Here is a 22169-nt window from a genome sequence, read left to right as displayed (position 1 = left end):
CAGAAACACAGGCAGAGGGAGAAGCAGGCTCCACGCAGGGAGCCTGACATGGGACTTGATTCTGGGTCTCCGGAATCACACCCTGGTCTGAAGGCAGCGCTAAACCGCTGAGCCACCCGGGCTGCCCTGGCCATTTGTATATCTTCTTTGTGGAGAAATGTCTATTCGAATCCTTCACCTGTTTTTGAATTGGATTTCTTTTTTAATTATAAGAGTTCTTTCCATATTCTATACACTAGACCTTTATCAGATATATTATTTGCTTATATTTTCTCCCATTTTGTGGGTTGTTTCCTTCCCCATCCCACCCCTTCAAGATTTTAAGTAATCTCTATACCAAATGTGGAGCTCAAAGTTACAGTCCTGAGATTGAGATTCCACACTCCTGACTGAGCTAGCCAGACCCTGCCCCCCATATTCCTATGCACATTAGATTTTAATTTTGATGAAGTCCAGTTGGCCTTTTTTTTTTCTTCTGTTGATATTGTACTTTTGATTTCACATTTAAGAATCTGTTGCCAAACCCAAGGTCATGATTTACCCTTCCGTTTTTTCCTGAGTTTTATAGGTTTAGCTTTTAATAGTTAGGTCTTTGACCTATTTTGAGTTAATTTTTGTTAAAAGGTAAAAGTTTTGTTTTTGATCTTTATCCTTTTTATTGGCATGAAGACATTTTGGTTTATTTAACTAGGCAGTGGAGTGATAGCTGGGAATTTCTTGTATGTTTAACAGATTTATATTGAGCATGTATTCTGTCCTGGGCTCTAGGATGGTAGCACTGAACAAAGAGGTGTTCCCTGTCTTATGGGAGATGGGGTTAGGAGGATACACAGAAAGACACATAAATAGAATATTAAGTGGTGATGAAGTGGGAAAGAGGTTAGAAGTCCACAGAGGGAGATAGATATCATTTTTGTGTCTCAGCTGAGAGCTAAAAAAGAGGGTAGTTCACAGAGGGGGGCGGAAGGTGGGGGAAGAGCCTTGTAGGCAGAGAGAGCAAGAAGTGCAAAGGCCCTGGGGTGGGAGTGAGGTTGACTGTCAGAGGAAAGTCAGAATGTCAGTATGGCATAATAGTATGGGGTCAGGGTGGGGTGGTACAGAATAGCAGGAGACAAGTTCAGAGAGGCTGACCTGACCTCAAGGCTGTGTGTGGTGAGGGCCTTGCTTTTACTTTGAATAGTATCTTTTAAAAAAAATTTTTTTTTATTATTCATTTATTTATGAGAGGCAGAGACACAGGCAGAGGGAGAAGGAAGCTCCATGCAGGGAGCCCGATGTGGGTGGGACACGATCGATCCCGGGACATCGGGATCACGCCTTGGGCCGAAGGCAGGAGCTAAAGCACTGAGCCACCCAGGGATCCCCTTAAATAGTATCTTTTACAAAAGGACCACTTAATGGGATATCCTCAAACCCAGCTCTGCTGTTCCCAGAGATTGTTGTAGGTATCTGAACAACTCCCTACCCAAGGAGTATCTTTCCACTCACAGGGTAGAGGCTCCACAAGTGGGATTTGTTTTCTCTCTTATAGCTGTTTAGAAAGTACTGAGAGAACTTTTCGTTGATAGGAATTATTTCTTAGTCCCATGGGCTTTATTGAGACCAGAAACTTAGTTGGTCCTAAAAGAAGTAGTTAGTTGGTCCTTACATTTAGGACCAACTAAATTTCTCTGCTGGCTCTGATCCTCCTGGGGCATTTGCCATGGTGCTGTGATACCACGGAGTATGTACAGGGAGGAGCTTAACAAGGGAAGCCCAGGAAAGGCCTCCAGGTGTTACCATATTGCTGGGCACCCTGATGAAAATGACATAAGAGGTACGCTTGGTTCCCCCACTATTTACTCCTTTCTCCTCCTAGGAACAGAGGTGACTCTTTTGGTCCTTCCTACCATTGTTTGTGCCAAAACCTCCCTGCCATTGCCAGCCACGGCCTCAATGGAGCTAGTGGTTAGAGCTGTATCTTGGCCCTGAGGGAGTTGGCACTGAAAGGGTTAAGGCTTCCCATTTTGTGATGTGACACCCCATGGGCACATTGCAGATGGCATGAAATGGCAGGTGTAACCCTTTGTAGGCCATGAAGGCACATGGCCCAGGAGGCAGCTGGGAAGGAACAGAGGGCTGTTCCTTTCCCATGGGATGCAAATGTAGCCAACTAGCCCTCAGAGTGACATCCCCACCAGGGGGACTCCTCGTTACTGTTTCCCTGTGGACATTTAATATTGCTCAGATTGCCCTTCATAGGCAGTACCTTTGTTTCTGTGTTGTGTGTTTCTCTAACAGCATCTATTTCTCTCTGACTGCAGAGTTGGGCTTTGGCCCAATGGCCCTGGCTGCTGGCCGTTCAGACGCCCTTGTGGGGCCACATCCAGGTGGGTGGTGTTGGGTGTTCACTGGATACTTTGAGAACAAACACAAAAGCCAAGTCTTATCTCCAGTATGAGCCTGGACAAGCTACTGTAGTTTTAAAGACACTTGCTACCAGTTCTCCCCCTCTTAACATGTGATCAGCGTTTAAGTGTACTTTTCTTCTACTGTGTGCTATGGCAAGAGATAAAGATGGGCTTTCTTCTGGGAAAGGGTGCTTAGAAGCCAAGGCATGGGGCTTGGGTGCAGATCTGTATGATCCACATTATTCCCTGTTTTCAGAAGTTTGCAGGAGATTGGCTGTATCTGAGGGAAGATAAAAATATATTCCCTATACTGTCTTCCTAGGATAGGACCTGTGCTTTTTCAGTACCTGAGCCGCCACCTCCCCTGTTCTCCCATGACTCCAGGGAGGGAGGTTGGAGTCTGAGGACCTGACATCCCAGACTTGGCCCTGCACATCCCTGGGGCAAGTTTGAGCAGCCTGGTGAACTGTCAGCAGCCTTGTGACCATCTATTTTCTGGAGGTTTGTCCCAAAACCTGCTTTGTTCCCACACACTCTGCTGGAGTGAGCTACTACCAGTGCTGTGTTCTTTGCTGTCTGTATGGGATTTGTGTTTAGGAATCTGAAGACCATTAAGGTTTTGTCTGTATATTGTTGATGGTCACCACTTAAGTGTGTTAAAGTTTTTGCTATCCAGGTTAACTTTGTTAAATATATTCCCAAACATTAATTCAGAGACATCATTTACAAATTTTCCACCTAAAAAAATCAGATTATAAATGTGTGTTTATTTGTAAATGTGAAAACCAGAGGTGCCAATTCTTTTTAAACTTTTCAGTCTTAAAAACTTGTTTCTCTGGATGGTTCTTGAACCAAGGACTGAAGGTGACTAGATAGATAGAAGCATTTGTTGTGGCCTCTCTCGGATGACCCCCACCCTCTTGGTGGTAATGGGCTTATATTTGATGGGTCATTAGCATTTCAGAGGGAGCACATTGTGTGGGCACACCTGGGATGTTTTAAGTGCCTTGTTAGGAGGAGACTGAGATGCTCCTGAACTTGACCTTCCCTTTTCACTCTTGGTCCAAGCTGAGCACTGCATTTATAAATGATGTCTTTTCCCAAAAAGGTTAGATATAGAGCACTTGTAGGGACTAGGGGCAGAGTGGTTCCCTGAAGAGTGCTCAGTTCTTGGTGCTCAGATTGACTTGTTTGATGGAATGACTGGAGGCACTTTATGTTGTGTGTATGTGTCTTTGGAACATACTCTGCCGTTTCACAGCTCTTAGGGCTTCCTTCCACCCTGTCCTTCAGGACCCAGTTACAGGTTCCGCCCGTACAGTTCCTCACTCTCACAGGCTGATGGCTGGTCCTGACCTCCACCCCAACCCCAGCCCCTGGATTCTTAAAGGGTAACTGGTGCCCAGGGAAGTCCAGGGGAAGCCCTGTCGTCACTGAGAGCCTCTCACACTGAATAGAAGTGGTCTCTGTAACAGGATTCCTTCTACACAATTTCATCCCATTTAAAAAACAATTGTTGAAAGTTTTGATCTTCTTTTATTTGCTTTTGTTTACTTTCCTTGGAGGTGGGTTTTCACGCACCTGTATATTTCTGCCACTCTGTCTTTTCTAGTATTTTTTCCCTTCCTCCTCTATCTTTGCAAGTCCAGAGTTTGCCTTGGAAGCCTAGCTCTAATGAAGCATTTGTAGATTCTTCCCTTCCACCAGCATGGTGAACTCTTTTCTAGTGTTGACTTTTAGTAAAATGGAAATTAGTACATAGATTTCACAGCCTTTACAAGGTCTGTGCTCCCATGAAGGTAGGAAGCTATTCTTGAGCTATTCCTGAGCTATTCTTCCTATCCTCCACAGTGCAGGCACCACTGGGTCACTGGTCCCTTGGAGAGGTCACTGTCTGGTGCTGTATCTGTATTTTTTTTTTTTTTTAATTTTTATTTATTTATGATAGTCACAGAGAGAGAGAGAGAGAGAGAGGCAGAGACTCAGGCAGAGGGAGAAGCAGGCTCCATGCACTGGGAGCCCGATGTGGGATTCGATCCCGGGTCTCCAGGATCGCGCCCTGGGCCAAAGGCAGGCGCCAAACCGCTGCGCCACCCAGGGATCCCTGTATTTTTTTTTTTTTAAGATTTTATTTATTTATGAGAGAAGAGAGAGAGAGAGACAGACATAGACAAAGACATAGGCAGAGGGAGAAGCAGGCTCCATGCTGAGAGCCTGATGGGGGACTTGATCCCAGGACTTCAGGATCATGCCCTGGAGCTGAAGGCACATACTCAACTGCTGAACCACCCAGGTGTCCCCAGTAACCGTATTTGTTAGGAGCCTATTAGCATCCACATCCTACTGGGCCAGACAGGCTGTAAACTAGGATATGAGATGTCCTAGGTGGTTAGTAACTGACCAGGCTCTTTATCGTGTAGAAGTTCCCTTTTGGGTTCAGACATTACTCCTATAAACAGCAGTAAAGAGTGTTTAGTTCTCTGTCTTCTCTGGAAGCTTAACTTACTGTATATGCACAAAGTAGAAATGAGCATGGTTGCAGTGCTGGTAATTTGAATATGTTCTGCTACTCCAACCATGTGTGAAATCATTTGTCTTGGACAGGGCTTGGGGATGTGTGGGCTAAAGTGGCTGAGGTGTATGGGGGGATCCATGTGAGGCGCTGTAGGGCTCTGGGTTTCTTCATGTGCTTTAGAAGTTGGAGTTTTTTCCCCCTGTGTCTAATCTCATTTTCATACTTGAAGGTTTTCATTTTTGAGACAGGTGGATCAGGAATTAAATGGACACTGATCACCCACAAGAACTGATGTTTTGTTCAGAATTGAACAAAGAAAGACGTTTTCTGAGATAATTGGCAAGATTTGGAAGTGGGAGGAGGGAATAAAAACTGCACATGTGTGAGTGCATGTATGTGTGGGTGCATGTGTCCATGAGTATGCATGAGTGTGGGTGCACATATATGTATGTAGTGCAAAGTTGCTTGGTGTGGTGCAACTTTGGGGAGTGGGGAGATAATCTTTCAGTGCCCCAGTTTCCCATGTCCTCCTACCTATAGGATGTCTTTTTTTTTTTTTAAGGTTTTATTTATTTATGCATGAGAGACACAGAGAGAGAGAGAGACAGACAGACAGGCAGAGGGAGAAGCAGGCTCCCTGAAGGGAGCCCGATGCGGGACTCGATCCCGGGACTGCAGGATCACACCCTGGGCCGAAGGCAGGCGCTAAACCGCTGAGCCACCCAGGCATCCCCCAATAGGATGTCTATTGAGTGAGGTCAAATGATCCCAAGTCTGGGGCTTCATCTGTTCTTGTCCCCTTTTCTCTCTTATCACTACCTTCAGCCTCCCCAGAATCCAAAGCCCAGGCACCGTGGCCATTGGAGGTTGCAGTGTCCACCTGTGAGAAGCCTTTGAAAGAGTGACTAAGCCCTTTCAGCAGGACAGAAGAATATGTTGGTCATGTGTCTCATTTTTATTTAGGGGTTGTCCACCTGGTGAGCTGTGTTGGCTGCTTTTTTTTTTTTATTCATGAGAGACAGAGGGGCAGAGACACAGGCAGAGGGAGAAGCAGGCTCCATGCAGGGAGCCCGACGTGGGACTCAATCCCAGGTGTCCAGGATCAGGCCCTGGACTGAAGGTGGTGCTAAACCGCTGAGCCACCCGGGATGCCCAGTGTTGGCTTCTTTTAACACAAAGCAGAAGGCTCAGAAAACCAGCATTGAGACCCCAGGTCCAGGCAGGCCCAGTGTTCAGATAAATGTCAGCAGAAATGAAGGACCAAGGTAGTGACTGGGTGGAGTCTGAGTCCCTGACAGGTTGCCAGAAAGATCCCTGGGGTTCTATTGCTGTCCCCAGGCTGGGGTAGGCTATGGAGCTGCAGCTGCAGGCAGAATGTACCAGGTGAAGATCATGATTGCTCAAAGATCTCTGTCCATTCTGTGGGACAGGACACAGGTTGTAAGGCTGTCATAGTGCTGCCTGTCTGCCCAGGACTTGCCCTAGAGTGAGACAGTTGGGGACACTGGTATGGACCTGCATCCTCCTGGTCCCCAGAAGGGATGCTCCCCACATCCCTTCTCCCCACCTCCCTTCTCGAAGTTTCCCTGGCACAGATGACCCTTTTTTTCCTAGCCCTCAAGGGGTGAAGGTGAGTCCTGGTTACATGGAGAAGTCAGGACCTATAGCTCCCTTCCTACCTCAGGGACCCCCGGTCTCCAGCATATCAGCCCTAGTGTGCTCACGTCACTTTGTGTGTCAGTGCAAACATCCCTATTTCAAGAGGGCTCATCCCACCCCCTCCCAGCCCTGGGCCCCTTAAGGTCTTTCACATCCCCTTACGCTTTTCCTTAGAGCTTTGGTCTGATCCTCAGGCATGAGTGCTGAGGAACCGCTTGCTTTTATAACTGGGTTAAAGTTTTAGCCACTGCAGTAATTGAGTTTATAGCACACAATTTCCTTATACGACGGACCTATTTATTTTGAGAGTGTGTAGGGCTTTTAGGATTGTATAAAATTAACCCGTATAGTAAGATAGACTGACCCTTTGGTGAGCTCTCTGCCCTCAGCACTTTTTGAAACTAAATTTCTTTTGGCTTGTCAAAAGAGTGAACCTTGAATCCTGGGCTCAGATTAAATTTACATGTTCAAGTCCTTTTTTTGAAACCTACTGTCCTCTAGTCAATTCTCTGATAATGCTTGTTTTGGATAAGCAGATTTATTCAACATCATTGATATATTAAGGCACAGTTGGAGCATGACACACACATTGTATGTAGTTATGTACAGTTTTGTCCGGGAGTAATGCCATGTTCAGGTTAGGGGTTGGGAAACTATGGCCCACAGGCTGGTGGTCTGTTTTGGTAAATAAAGTTTGGTTGGGACACAGCTATGCCTGTTTGAGGATGTACCGTTACAGCTGCAAAGCTGAGTAATTAGGACAGAGACAGAATGACCTGGAGAGCTGAAAATATTTACTGTATTCCTTTAAGAAAAAGTTTGCCAACTCCTGCAATAGGTGAATCCAGAAAATTGCTCCCAGCTAAAAGAGCACCTGACACTACACAAAATGGAAATGAACACATCTCAGATATGCACCAGGCCCCCTCGAGGCCATACCATTTTTCTCTGGGGTCAGACACCCTCATTCCAGCATGTCACAGTAAGAAAACAGCCACAGCAAATGCCAGATCTTCCTTCAGGTTGAAGGGTCAGGCTTCAGGTAGCATTTGTGTATTTCTTGGTTGTTTAACATGCTACCATTTAAAAATCAGGTTCCTGTCTTTTTTTTTATGTCATGATGAAGTTTTGGGGTGTTGCGTATCTAACCCTGTTGCTCCCATAGCCCTTTGTTTTTATTGCACAATTTGCAATATGCTCTGGTTTTTTAAAAATGCATATTTGTTGTGCTCTAGCAGAATTCATCGTATTTTATTCACAACAAAAGGTGTGATCTCACTCAACAACATAAAGTTGTAATCATTTAATATTTCATTTGGACCCTGTGAGTGAGAGGTCAAGCCCAATTTCTTACTTGTGAGGAGCTCCCAGTATTCTTTGGAAATCTCATATGTGACTCTGGGTTGTAAATGAGGTTTTTCAACTGGGACTGTCTGGAGGATGGGCTTCAGTTCCCAGCGTGTCTCACCCATTGTCTGTGTGACTACCACCTGCTTCAGTTTTCCCACCTGTATGGTGGGGGCAGATGATGGCACTTACCTCACAGGTGGTTATGAGGATCATCTGAGGTGATCCATGTGGGGTAAATGCTCAGTGATAGGTGTTTTGCTCTTAAAAGAAGACCCCATGTTTCTTTTAACAGGGGAGCGATAAACTTGGGTCACGATCTAAGTAAGGATCATGTTGAAACAGCTTGAGGTGTCTGGACCAGCCTCCTTTCCCCTGTTGGGAGCTCCTCTTCATAAAACCTGTATTTATTCATCATGTTTGTCATCTACCTGCTGTGTGTTGGACACTCTTCTCTTCCAGGGTTAGGGACATAGAAGAACTTTGACACTGAGGCCCAAACAGTCCTATGGGACAGGTACCTACAGCCTGTTACCTGGTAGTTGGTGGTGATGTCTGACTATGGGGTTCCATAGCTTCTAGCTTCAGAGTCCTCCCTGGCCTGACCACCCTGGGCAGGGCAAATCTTAATTCTCTAGGCGCGGTTCCCTGTCATTTGAGGATGAGAGGGGAGGATGGCTGTTTTATCTTTCTACTCACTAGCTCATGCATCATGTTAGCCCCACCATGTGCTGTTCACTCCAGATGAAAACAAACCATTTAAACATGATTAACAAAAGGCCTTTTGACCATATAGTGGAATGTTCACAGTGGGCAGCTTGTGAGAGTGCCAGGTGGAAAGAGGAGTGGTGGACCTGGGTTTCAGGCCCAGACTCTTTGCCTGCTTAGACTTGGATTTCCCCACCTTAGATGACCTGCTCCTCTTCAACAAGCACAGGCTCTTAGTGAGTGGTAGCTATCACCTCCAGCATGTGTGGGTATACCCTCGCCCTGGTCACAGGACTGCTGCAGAGAGGTCTCCCTAGTATCCTCTTAGCCTAGATCTTTGAAGGCCCAGGCATCTGGACCCTAGTGCCTTCTTGATGATGTTTAAGAGAGAAAACACCTGTATTTTTGGCATATCTTAGGTTTTCAGATCACTAAGGGTTAGGAACCCAGCTTCGGTGAGTAGTAAGACTTAATTCTCCTTCTGAGCAAACCTATAGCACAGGACTCACTGTTATCTCCCTTCCTCTGCCTGAGAGCCTCCTGCTCAGTGGCTTGGCCCTTTCTGTTCTGCTTAGACCATCTCCCCAGATCCTGTTCCTCTCTCAGCCTCAGTCTATGAGACTCTGTCTCTTTACATTTAGCCTACAGAAAGTCTGAACACGAGTGTGGTTTTTTTTTTTTTTTTTAAGATTTTATTTATTTGGGACGCCTGGATTGCTCAGTGGTTGAGCCTCTGCCTTTGGCTCAGGCCATGATCCCGGGTTTCTGGGATCAAGTCTCACATTAGGCTCTATGTCTGCCTCTCTGTGTGTCTCTCATGAACAAATAAAATCTTTAAGAAAAAAAAATTTTTTTTTTTTTTTTTAGGAACTTATATCAAAGCCCTGTGTGCTTGTGGTCTCACACTTGTTTGTTTATTTTTAAGATTTTATTTATTTATTCGTGAGAGACCTAGAAAGAGAGAGGCAGAGACACACACAGGCAGAGGGGAAGCAGGCACCATGCAGGGAGCCCGACGCGGGACTCCAGGATCAGGCCCTGGGCAGAAGGCAGGTGCTAAACCGCTGAGCCACCCGGGCTGCCTGAAAAAAAAAAATTTATTAGGAGAGAGAGAAAGAATGAGCAGTGAGAAGGGGAGGGGGGGAGGGGGGAGAGAAGCAAATTCCCTGCTGTGACCAGGAAGCCCAATATGGGGCTCAATCCCAGGACCCTTATTATCATTTTTAATATTTTATTTATTTATTCATGAGATACACACAGAGAGAGGCAGAGACACAGGCAGAGGGAGAAGCAGGCCATTCAGGGAGCCCGACATGAGACTCGATCCCGGGTCTCCAGGATCAGGCCCTGGGCTGAGGGTGGCGCTAAACCACTGGGCCACCCGGGCTGCCCAATCCCAGGACCCTTAGATCATGACCTGAGCCAAAGGCAGATGCTTAACTGAGTGAACAGCACAGGTGCCCCTGAACGCACAGTTTTTAGTGAAAGTACTTGTATGCTTCATTTTGACCTATAGGGCAAACCCGAGGAATTGTACATTTCATGAGACTAATTTACAGAAATGTAGGTTTAACTCCATACCATGTACTGAACCCGTATTATTTTGCTTCACACTGAATATGAAGGTGAATGGGAAAAAGAAGTTTCTGCTGTGGAAGAGTTTAGCGACAAGCTGGGAAAAGAGATGAAGCTGCAGAGTAGTATAGGGATTGTTGCTGTGGGCATGAGGATGAGGAACTGTGTGAAACATGAGGTCCCTTAAAGTGAGCCCACACCCCTTGCTGTTGGCCTGGTGGACATTCAGCACAACTGGTAACCCAGATGTAGAAGGTGGGCTGTGAGGATAAGATGAGGGTTTGGGGTTTACTGCTTAGAACTTGAGAGTCTCTTTAGTGGCGCAGAGGGTGTACTCTTAAGCTACATAGGCTCTTGCTAATATGGATAGGAAAGTCAGTGGCAGCAACCCTTTTCAGTCCACTGAAGGTTGCATTATTTGTCTTAAGTTCTTGGTTCTGCCTGTTGGAGGAGCCAGCCTTATGATATCCCTATATTACAAAACACCCTCCAGCCTGGGAGCACTTCCCTCCAAAGGGCGGTCTTCCTTTGTCTCACTCCCACTACATTTGTCCTTTCAGTTTTCAGCATTTGCATGTGGAAATGTTACTTTATGTAGCTCTCCTTTTTATCTTTGTGTTCTTTGAATATAAGACTGATATGAAATCATCATTTCATACAGAAATGTTGAATACAGAAAGTGAAAGTTTCTTAACAGTTTATTCTTCAGAAATGAGTGCTGTGGCTTTTAGCCCAATTTCTTTCACTTTTGATTTTCATAAGCTTTTTCAATATTTTTTTCTGAAGATTAAATCATTTTTAAGCCATGTGAATGGTATTACACTATCCTGCAATTCGATTTTCTCATTCAAGTAATTTCTAACATCATGTATCTCTTCACATAGTATGTAGTATGTCTATGAGGTATGCTTAGGTAAACTGAGGCTCAAAGTAACAAGGTCCCTTAGTCAGTTGTTCCCTGAGACCTGGCTTCTGTTCTTTGTTGTGTTTGGTAGTAGAGGCTAGCTGTTGAAATCATCCTATATCCCAAGTTAAATTACATCCCTTGTACTCGGCCTTACCAGGGTTGGATGTTTAAAACTTGAGAACTGGTGTCCTTAGTGTGAGTTCCTTCCAGAACACAGCCACTGCATTCCTGTTACTATCACTCAGATGCATCAGGAAGTGGCTCAGGACTCGAACAGAGTGAGGTCTCATTTTGGAAGGGAAGACATGTGCCTGTCAGCCAGAGGCTGCTGACACCAAAGTAGAGCTTGGCTGTTCTCTTCCCTGGCCCCTCCTCAGGTGCCTGAGTTTAACTCTCAAGAATCGGGGATGGGGGGAGCCTCCAGAGGGTGGGTAGAGGGTGTACAGGTCCTGGGCTCCTCTTCCCAGAGCTTCCTCAGATGTTGTCTTGAGGAAGGAGGATGGATAGGATTCTTGGGTTCAGGCAGGAGACAAGGGGGAGGTCCTGCAGGAGGGCAACACAGCCCCAGCCTCAGGACCACCAGGGCACAAACATCCACCTGCATTGTACGTTGCTTGGGGGCACTCTAGTGATGGGTGCCTAGCTGAGGCCTGATGGAACTACCCACCCAGCAGAGCCTATGTGTTGAGTATAGAGTGAGGCCAGTGTCTGGATCTCATTGTTGCCCAGCGTGGCATCTGATGCTTCACAGGCCCTTTTTCCTTCCTGACAGGAAAGGGTGCCCTGTGCTGCCAAGGACAGTGGCTGCCCCATGTGCAGGCCTCCACCTGTCAGATCCTCAGCCTCTCTGTGTGGGTCTGGTAGACTCATGCTCAGCATGTCCAAACTACCTTGCTCCCAGCCTTTTCCCCAGATCTGCTCTTTCCCCATCTCAGAAAATCGATTCCATCTTTCCAGTTGCTCAGGCAAAAACAAACAAAACAAAGCAATTCTTTCTCGCCTCTCATCCAGCTGTTGGCATGTTGTGTTGTCTGTATCCTCTAAAGTACCCTCAATATTTGGTCATGTCTCCTCACTGCTCAGTCTCCTTCCCATCCTGAGCCACAATATACAAAAGCCTCCCAAAACTGCTCCCCACAAAACCCCCTTCTTTAGTCTATCCGCAGATCAGCCAGATGATCCTTTAGAACAAATTGGATCTCCCCAAATCCTCCATGCTCCTGCTGAGGCAGTCCACACTTAGTACCCTCTTTCCTCCACCTTCTCATGCTCACTCTTCTCTGAGCTCTGGAAAAGAGCACCCCAGGTCCACTTTTCTGATCATCGGCTCAGTCACTTCTCCCAAGCGCATTTCGCTAAGTATTTTTCTTGTGCTTGAAACAGGAGTGTTACTGGTACTATTCCTACTGGTATGTTAGTAACAGTAGTATAAGATTTCCTAGTATGGATAGTACTAATGAGCTCCATGACTTGTGTTTCTTGACCTTTTTGTTTTTTAATTGTCAAAAGACGTTTACTGGTGTTGCGTGCTCAACTTGTGCCAGGTACTTTCTGTTGGTCTCCTGAATCTTGTCTAAAAATTCTGGTTCCTACACCATTTACCTCTTTGGAGTGGTTTTAGAACAGATATTCCACCTGAGGTTCTCAGATTAGTAAGTGTGGTATTTTACTAAAATAAAGTAGGGGCACCTGGATGGCTTAGTTGGTTAGGAAGTCGACTCTTGGCTTTTGGCTTCAGTCACCATCTAGGGGTTGTGATCTTGAACGTCACATTAGGCTCTGTGCTCAGTGTGGAGTCTGCTTGGGATTTTCCCTCTCCCTTCCCTTTTTGGGTACATGTGTGTGCACACTCTCTCTCAAACAAATAAAATAATTAAAATAGCTTTTGGTAAAGGCAGTTACAGTTTGCACTGACCCAAAGCCCTATGTCATTATACCTATGCTCTGATGGCACCTTTGCTCTGAGATTGGTCTGTGCTATGCCTGTGTGCCTCTAGTATGGCTGCAACCTCCTTTCTTTGGGGCAAGGAAGACCTGAAGACCTGGGCTTCGTCCTGCCACCTCTGCCCACCCAGCTCTCAGGATGTATTAGAGCAGGTTTTGCTTGACTTGGTTGTGTTTGCAGAGAGTGAGAAGAAGGGGCTGAGGCCAACTGGGTTCCAGCCCTGCTTCCTGGGTAACAAGCCTGTGCCTTGGGCAGCCTTGCAGCCTTGGGAACCTCACAATTACAGTGGGCCTACTGCTGTCAGGATCTGCCTCTGCCTGCAGGTAGCAGCCAGCACAGGATCCTCCTTCAGTAAGAGGGAGCTGTTCTTTGTGGACTGGCAATTCCTGAATGGACCTGTGGTAGAACCTCTGTTATCTTTCCCTTCATTCTACCTTTACTGGCCGAGGATTCTGAAGCAGATCCTAATTTGCTATCACAGTAATTCAGTCTCTTCACCTGCTCTTTAGAAAGTATTCCAGTGTACCTCCTCACTGCTTTTTTTGCAGAAATTGTAGGTCATGCTTCATTCCTTGATTATGCTTCATTCCTCAAAGCTTGTTTCTTCCCTATAGCTTTGTGGCTGATCCTGGGTTCGTGCCTACGGGTTGGTAGCCACTAGACCTAAATTGTGGGGGGACTGGTCCTTCCTGCTCAGAGGAGGGAGGAACCATTCTGAACTAGTGCCTGCCCTCCCCAGGAGCAGATGTGCCATGTGGCCTTTAACTCAGCCACCTTGCTGTGGAGTAGGCTCCACCCAAGGTGGGAAATGGAGTGCAGAGCTGGAGACACCCTCTGCCATGTCCCTTCTAGCTATGCTGGTCCTTTCTGTGGTGGGGGAGGGATGTAGCAGCCCCCCCCCCCCCCCAGCCCCAGTGCCCTGCCAGAGCCAAAGGGGCTTAGAGCTGAAGGAGCAAGGCATGTGTGCGCTGCTAGGATGACTATTGGTTCTGGGGTTGGCAGAGTTCCAGCCCCTCAGCTTCAGTGTGAGCTACCCTGACACTGCGCACAGAGCATAAGCAGGCTGTGATGCGGGGACCCTGATCAGCTACCCAAACTGGGGTGCTCTGGGGGAGTTCTATGGCCCAGAGTGGTCACTGGGGCTTGAAGAAGCAGTCCTCCTGTGGGTATGAGGCTCTGCTCTGGCCCTTTGTTTTAATCCAGTGACAACGAAGTGAGGTCACTTGGGCACTACCTTGCCAGTCTGGTGACCTGGCACACCGTGACCTGATTGTTGAGGGGTGTGTGTGTCCCCAGTCTGTGTGGGCAGCTGAGAGGAAGGACTTCATGTAGGGTCTGGGTTTGGATGAGTTTCATGGATTGGAGCCTGGAGCTTAGAAGGCCAGAGACTGTGCTGGCTGGCGGGGTGAGTGAGTGGATAAGGATGCCAGGCTGGAGCAGAGACAGAGTGGGGAAGTATTGGGAGTCTTTGAGTACAGGATTGGGAGGAGGGGCATCCTCCACATCCACCTCAGTCTCTCTTCTCCTCCAGTGGGTACCAGGCCAGACTAGGAGCTTCTCCTTTAGAGACAGAATTTCTTCTGACTCTAGTACGGGTCCTCTTTGCCTCTTTCTGGTTTCGTCTCCTCTCCTCTTTGATCCTGAGAGGCTCCTCTCTGGTCCTGGGGAGCACAGCTACCTGCTGTCCAAGACAGCTACTGAAATTGTTCCTCTTGTGTAATTCCCCAAATGTTTGACGAGCTCCTGTTTTAGGCAGTCCTCAAAAGGAAGATGATCCATGCCTCCCACAGTGAGGGAGGGGTGGGGGAGAATGATTGACACTCAGGGCAGTGACTTATCTGCAGTTTCACAGAGACAGAACTGATAGACTCAGTGAGCAGACTGACACAGGGTTTGTCGTGAAGGTATATCAAAGAGAGACAGAAGCCATAGAGCTTTAGGCTAAGCGGAACATGGGGGCTTCCCTTGTTTTCTCTGGGGGAGTTAGGAGACCATACCGACACAGAGAATGGGAGGAGGGGATGGGGGATGTTTAGGGGGTGACTGGGACTGAGCAATTGGTACAGACAGGGCGGGTGGCAGGTATGAGTTAGGATGCCAGGAGGGATTGGGGGCAGATGGAGGTCTTGTTGATATCTCATGCCCTTGAGCTTCAGAGTTCTCCAGCCCCACCCGCCATCAGCATGGATGGGGAGCATGCTGGGGGGGCCTTACCACCAGGAGACTTGCTCAATTTGACCTTTTTGGACTGCCTGTAGGAGCAGATATCTGGGTGCCCTGGCCAGGCCACATTGGCCTGACATGTATGTACATGGGCGACTCTGCCTTCTGAGCCAGGAGCAGCTGTCAGTTTCCTTCCTTTCACTCTTTAAGTTGACCAAAGAGGCCATTGGGGCAAAGCCCTGCACTATTGATCATTTGTGAAATTGGCTCCTTAAGAAGATTGTGAGTGTGTCCCATATATAATGATAATGGCCCCTTCATTGCCCTGTGTTGCCCCAGCCTCCCAGGAGGCGGGCTCCAGGATGGGATGACTGGCACTCCCCAGGACAGGTTTCCCAGAGTATTCACTGGTGAGGAAGCTGAGGGTGCCAGGTGCCCTGCCTGTATATACAGACAGAGCCAGGAGTCCTTCAGTACAGGCACACCACAGGTATGAATTGAGATTCTCTGAGGGGCCCATAGTGTTTTCCTACATGGGGCCCTGTGTTGGTACACGTGGATGCCTACTATCCTGTATAGAACTGGCACTTTGGAAATTCTAGAGCTTGGTAGCTAAATTCTTTTTTGTCCCTCCATGAACTCTGGCTTGGCTTTTTAGACCCTGCCTCTTGCAGTCTTATTTCCTGTGTCCTGCCTTGTTGGGACATCAAAGCTGGGCTCGGAGTGGCTCCTTTAAGAGCGAGCGCTTGTGTCCCAGACTCTGTTGTGGAATGCCAGCAGCCTCCCTGCAGACAGACATCACTGTGATGTCCTCCGTCCTCCGTCCTGTCTCCGTGAGGGTTAACAACACTTCAGCTTGTTGTCTGGAACCGGTTCAGACTGGTTTTCTGGAAAGTGCTTTGTCTCTCAGACTGAATCCTGGGAAGGGTCATGTGGAGCCCAGTGATGTCATGGGATCAAAAACTGACTCAGCTGTTTTTTTTTTTTTTCTTCTTTTCTTTTCTTTAAATCAAGATATGTGTGTGCTGCAGGTACAGGGTGCTGGCACGGTGCTGGACCAGCTCTCACCCCACTCAAAGTTTACTTTGCTGGCAGTCAAAGGGTTAAACGTCTCTCTCTCTCTCTCTCTCTCTCTCTCTCTCTCTCTCTCTCACACCTTTCCCACACACACACACACACACACACACACACACACACCCAGAGGTGAGCAGGGTGTGAGGAGGCTGTCCCTCACTAAAAGGGAGAAGAAGGGTCAACCTGAGTACATTGTGGGGCTGGACCTGGGCAGTGACCATGCTCGTGGGATAGAGTTTCCCTTTGCCGGATTCCAGACACCTCCAATCCTAGGCAGGTACTCAGAATCCCATAGGCAGGGAGTTCAGATCTAGAACAGTTTTCCTCTATTTGCTTTTGAGTTTGGAACATAGAAAATTCCCCTTCCTTCAGATAAACAACCACTTTCCATTATTCCTGCCCAGGTCCCCACAGGTCTCAGCTCCCCGGATGCTCAACCAATCCTGCCCAGCCTTCCCCAGGCAGTGAAGAAAGGTCCTGGGCAAACTTTATAGGTCTTGCATTTGTTCTACCTACTTCTGCCATCACCACGTGGCAAGGAAAACTCTTCAAGCTGACACTCTGAAAAGTTTCTAAGAAGGTAGCAACTTGGTTGTGCCAAGTTTAAATGTCATGTTTTCTCCTCCCAAAGTTCAGAATGACTGAAGAAGCATGCCGAACACGGAGTCAGAAACGAGCGCTTGAACGAGACCCAGCGGAGGATGATGTGGAAAGCAAGAAAATAAAAATGGAGAGAGGATTGTTGTCTTCAGACTTAAACACTGACGGAGACATGAGAGTGACGCCTGAGCCAGGAGCAGGCCCAGCCCAAGGGTTGCTGAGGGGGGCAGAGGTGACGGCCATGGGCAGATGCGAAGGGCAGGCGGGTGACGGGCCCGTGGACATGCGTACCTCATACAGGTGAGCAGGAGGGACCTGGAACCAGGTCTCCTGGGTGTGAAGAGGTGGTGAAATGGGCATGAGGCTTCCTTTCAGGCCTGCAGGAACCAGCTTTTGGTGAGTTATGGTGAAGGTGGCTGTGGGTTCCAGTCCTGGCATTGCTGTGCTCTCCTGGACAGACCTCCCCACTAGGGCCTGGATGTCAGTGCAGAGGGTGTGGCTCTCATAGGAGGAGGGATAGTATTCTCCATTAGCTCCCCTGCAAGGCAGCAGGTCTTGACTAAACTCATACCTGTTGTCTGTTCAACTAGTGTTTTAGTTTGTAGGAAAACTTAGTTGTTAATTTTATTATGTCTCCTTTATAGATCTGGGGTTCAGGAGGGCAGAGGTTCTACACATTTTCTGAGTCTCTGGGCTAGGGGCAGAATCTGGAGTCCAGCTCAGGGATACTTCTCACATGTGTCACCACTCCTCATATGCCTACGAAGGAAGAGTGACCTCCTCTTTCAACACATTATGAAGGAGGAGGTCACTCTGTTCAAGGCTTCTGTGGTGTGGTCTTTTGGTTTCTCCTTAGTCAATACTGACTACTTGAAGAGTAACTTTCCTGATCCTCAGCTTTGTGAGGTTCTTAAGGAAAAAAATTTGAAAGAATAAAACTCAGTATCATTCCTGTCATCTGTGCCCACCCCCTCCATTTCTTTACTCAGAAACATTCTTTTCTTGTAAGGAGAAATCTGGGCCTGGCATCTGCTGTCACTGCTCCCCTTGGAGCTCTGGTGAGAGCCATTCTTTCCAGAATGTTCACACCTAAATGTCCTTTGAGCCAAATATGCCACAGTAGCTGTGTGGGTATGGGGATGGTTTCCTGGCCAGCTCTCATTAACCCCCTGGTCTTCCCCTGCAGACTCCCTTTCATGTTTGTTTGCCCAGGGTTGGGGATGAGGGTGAGGGTGGCAGGTACAGAGCCAGGGAAGTTGGGAGCACCTTCCCTTCCTATGAGTGTTAACTAACTCCACACAGGGATGACTCTACCCTGCACTCTTCATGTTAAGTTCATTTTGGAACCCAGACTTTCAGAATCTTAAGGATTTCAGAAATCGTCTGGCTTGACATTTCTCAGCTTTTTAATTCTTAGCTCTTTGAGATAAATGGGGAAATCCATCCCCTTCTATTGGGGAAGCATGTTAGTTTGAGAGAGTGGGTAGTGGGGGGTACTTTGTGTTTCTACTATCCTAAAATACCTTTTTCTGTCTGGCTCTGCTTTTTGCTGTCCCTGTTCTAAAACCAAAGGCCTCTTTTAAAGTTTCAGAAGTAAAACTTGTAAGTCTGGGCCTCCTTTCCCTCCCTCTGACTTGGTCCTCAGTAGGTTCTTAGGTGCTGTCTCGGGTAGCTGAGGAGGAGGAAGAGCCCTTGTTTGTGAGGATCATCTGGGTTCTTCTTGTGTTCCTGGGCACCTCATGGGCATTTTCTCCTGTAATCACCTTGCTCCTCTGCAGGGCAGCCCAGTGGATTGTGAGGGAAAAGTTACCAGATCTTCCTGTTGACACAGCCTGAGGCTACATTTGGCTTCTGGGCCTCTTCCAGACTTTCCTCATTTTACCTATTCACTTCCAACCCATGATTACTAGACAATGTAATGTTTTCTGAGGCTGATGGGGATGATACCCTTATGACACAAAAGATGCAGGGAAGCAGGGATCAGAAATTAACCCAAACACACAGGGTAGGGGTGGACCTACAGGACTAGAGACCCCCCCCCCCCCCCCCCCAGGGCACTCACAGAGTATGAGAGTATGGCTTTGGTGGCTGCCAGGCAAAGTTGGGGTCACATCATATTCCCTGGCTTATATTGAGCATATAGTCTTAATCTTTGTTTCTTCATTAGTAAAATGGGTGATCATATCTGCCTTGAAGATTATTGGGTGACAGACGTGTACCCAGAATTGATCCTAGTGTGGGGAGGAAGTGTTGGTGACAACTGTCCTTCAGCCTTCACTCAAAATAAGATGTTCACATGTAGAGCTAGTATTTCCCTGAGTAGAATGTTCTGTTTAATTCATTTGAGAATTACAGTTGTGAGTTTTGACAAAAATCATAAGATCAGGTACCCCTCCCATCATAGGATCAAGTATTCTAAAATTGTAATCTGTTCTGGAATGAGTGGCCCCAGTTTCTATGTTAGAAACAGGCAGTCTTTGGATGCTTCTTGAGAGCATCTGGCTTGAAAACCTTCCTTTAGGAATCTCCCTGTATCACGGTATGATTGTTCCATTGGTTCCCAGGTTAGTGTGAAATCTCACATTGGGCAGATCAAAAGGCACGGCTGTATCTAACCATAGTTTAGATTGGCTGAAGCTCTTTGGCTTCAGGTTCACTGAATTTTTATAGTACTAACATGCCAATTTTAGATTGTTGTGCTGAGAGAATTTCATTTTTGCTTTTAATGGAGAGATAGGACACATACTGAGAAGTACAGAAGGGTGCCACTTGATATATTTTCACAAACTGAACATATCCTTTTAGCTAGAATCAAGAAACAGAACCTTGAAGCCCCTTTATGCTTGCTTATTGTCACTACCCCAAGGATAACCATTTTCTTGGCTTCCAACAGCATAGATTAGTTTTTTCTGGCTTTGTATTTTAAATAAATGGAATTTTGCAGCCTATACCCTTGGCTTGCTTTCATTCACCATAGTGTTTGTGAGATTTACTCATGTTATTGAGTTTAGCAGTATTTAATTCATTTTCATTGCTGTATAGTATTCTGTGTCTTGAATTTGGTTGTTTCAAAAGTACCTCATTTTCTTTCACGTTTTTTTTTTGTGTTTTTTTTTTTTAAGATTTTTTTATTTGAGTGAGAGAGAGAGTGTGTGACTGAAAGCATGAGCAGCGGGGAGGGTCAGAGGGAGAGGGAGAAGTAAACTCTCAGCTGAGTGGGGAGCCCAACTCAGGACTCTGTCCCAGGACCCTGGGATCATGACTTGAGCTGAAGGCAGACACTTAACCTACTGAGCCACCCAGGTGCCCCTTATGCTGTCTTCTCTTATGACTCAAATTAGGCTTGTTGAAAGGGAGTTTATGGTGGCTTCCAGGAGAGAGAATTTTCTTTAAAGAAGTGGCTGGTAAATTGAAATCAGCAAGATAAAACTTTTTTTTTTTTTTTTTTTTACTATATTGGGGTGATATGTAGCACATATAGGCAGACAAAGGGGTAAAATCCATTCTTTCCCTCTATACAGTTCCCCTATCTCTGGCAGTTTTTCTGATTTAGGTTCCCAATTTGTGTATATTTTCAAAATAAAGCTGGAGGGTAATTTCCAGCAATGATTGAATGAGGAGAGATATTCAGATTCCCCCACCACCACTACAACTATAAAACAGGACAGAAATTGGCCAAAAAATGTCAATCGTTTCAGCATTGTGGAAATTGACCAGTCATACAACAATCTGAGAGTTTGTGTTTTAGGAACTGCTGAACTTTGTAAAAATAGTGAGAATCAGTGGCATTTAGCCTGCGGCAACTTCCACACCTTCTCCCAGTTCTACTGGTAGGGAATTGTTCTGCCTGGCAGGTACAGGCTGTGAAGGCCAACCCCTTCTCTGGAGAAGTGAAAAGGGGCTCATTTATTTTAAGAGAGCTCTGGGCGCAGCAGCCCTGCGCCTGTGACCTTGTTGGTTGAAGTGACAGTCTTAGAGATGGGCAAATGGGGAAGGACAGTGGCTCTATTAGTTAGCATAAGGTTGCAGTCATGGTTGGGGCAAGACAAAAACTTATTTAAAGACATAATGATCAAAAACATATGTGAGGAGAAACTCATCCAAGAAGCTCAACACAAACCTCAGGTAGCATAAATACAAAGTGATCTTACCTAGACACATCATAGTCAAGTTGTTACAAGCCAAAGAAAAAGAAAATCTAAAAGTAGCGAGAGAAAAAGGACTTATCACATACAGGAGAGCAGTAATACGATTAATAGCCAGTATTTCACCCAAGACCATGGAAACCAAAAGAAGTTTAATTACATTCAGAGTACTCAAAGAAAACTACCAACCTGGAATTCTATGTCCAGCAAAACTCCTTCAGAAATGTAGGCAAAAAAGACATTTTCAGATACAAATCAAGAAACCCTGTCACTGGCAGATCTGTCAGTTCTTCAGGCTGAAAGAAAATGACATATTGGTAACTTGGGTTCCCAGGAAGAAATAAAGAACACTGGAAATGGTAAATATGTGGACTGATATAGAAGACTTTATTCTCATTTCTTCTTAAAACACGTAACAGGGATACCTGGGTGGCTCAGCGGTTGAGCGTCTGCCTTTGGCCCAGGGCGTGATCCTGGAGTCCCAGGATTGAGTCCCACGTTAGGCTCCCTGCATGGAGCCTGCTTCTCCCTCTGCCTGTCTCTGCCTCTCTCTATCTATCTCTCATGAATAAATAAACAAAAAAATCTTAAAAAAAAAAAAAAAAAAAAAAAAAACAACCAACATGGTGTAAAGGGTTAACTAACTATAGCACTGGTTATAAAAAATAACCATTTCAGCTTTCTGGAAATTGACCACAGGCATACAAAAATCTGTTGTATTTCTAATGGTTACAGATACAACATGTCAGACAATGATAGTACAAAACAGAAGGAATGAGGGGGATCCCTGGGTGGCTCAGCGGTTTGGCGCCTGCCTTCGGCCCAGGACATGGTCGTGAAGTTTCTGGATCGAGTCCTGCATTGGGCTCCCTGCATGGAGCCTGCTTCTCCCTCTGCCTGTGTCTCTGCCTCTCTCTCTCTCTGTGTGTCTCTCATGAGTGAATAAATAAAATCTTAAAAAAAAAAAAAAAAAAAAAAAGGAATGAAATGGAGCTCCATTAGGGTAAAATTTTTACATTTTTCTAGAATCAAGTTAATTTGAAGTAGAGCGTGGTAAACTAACAAGATGATTATTGTAATCTCTAGAATAACTATTAAGAAAAATAACTTTAAAATCAGAAGAATTTGGTACACTAAGAAA

General features: G+C 46.4%; 1 protein-coding gene across 9 annotated transcripts in view; it reads left to right on the top strand.

Annotated features, from left to right (window-relative positions):
* Nucleotides 1–22169, top strand: part of GATAD2A (GATA zinc finger domain containing 2A) — a 116709-nt gene that overhangs the window by 56202 nt on the left and 38338 nt on the right. For 8 of the 9 annotated variants that reach the window (XM_038566738.1, XM_038566735.1, XM_038566737.1 and 5 more), the window contains one exon: nt 16915–17183. In XM_038566738.1, the coding sequence (XP_038422666.1) occupies nt 16915–17183 (269 nt within the window). The remainder of the gene's footprint in view (nt 1–16914; nt 17184–22169) is intronic. The other variant, XM_038566739.1, reaches the window with a different exon arrangement.

The sequence above is a fragment of the Canis lupus genome, chromosome 20 (assembly GCF_011100685.1).
Source record: "Canis lupus familiaris isolate Mischka breed German Shepherd chromosome 20, alternate assembly UU_Cfam_GSD_1.0, whole genome shotgun sequence".
Classification (NCBI taxonomy): domain Eukaryota; kingdom Metazoa; phylum Chordata; class Mammalia; order Carnivora; family Canidae; genus Canis; species Canis lupus.
This window is presented reverse-complemented; position numbering and strand designations above follow the sequence as displayed.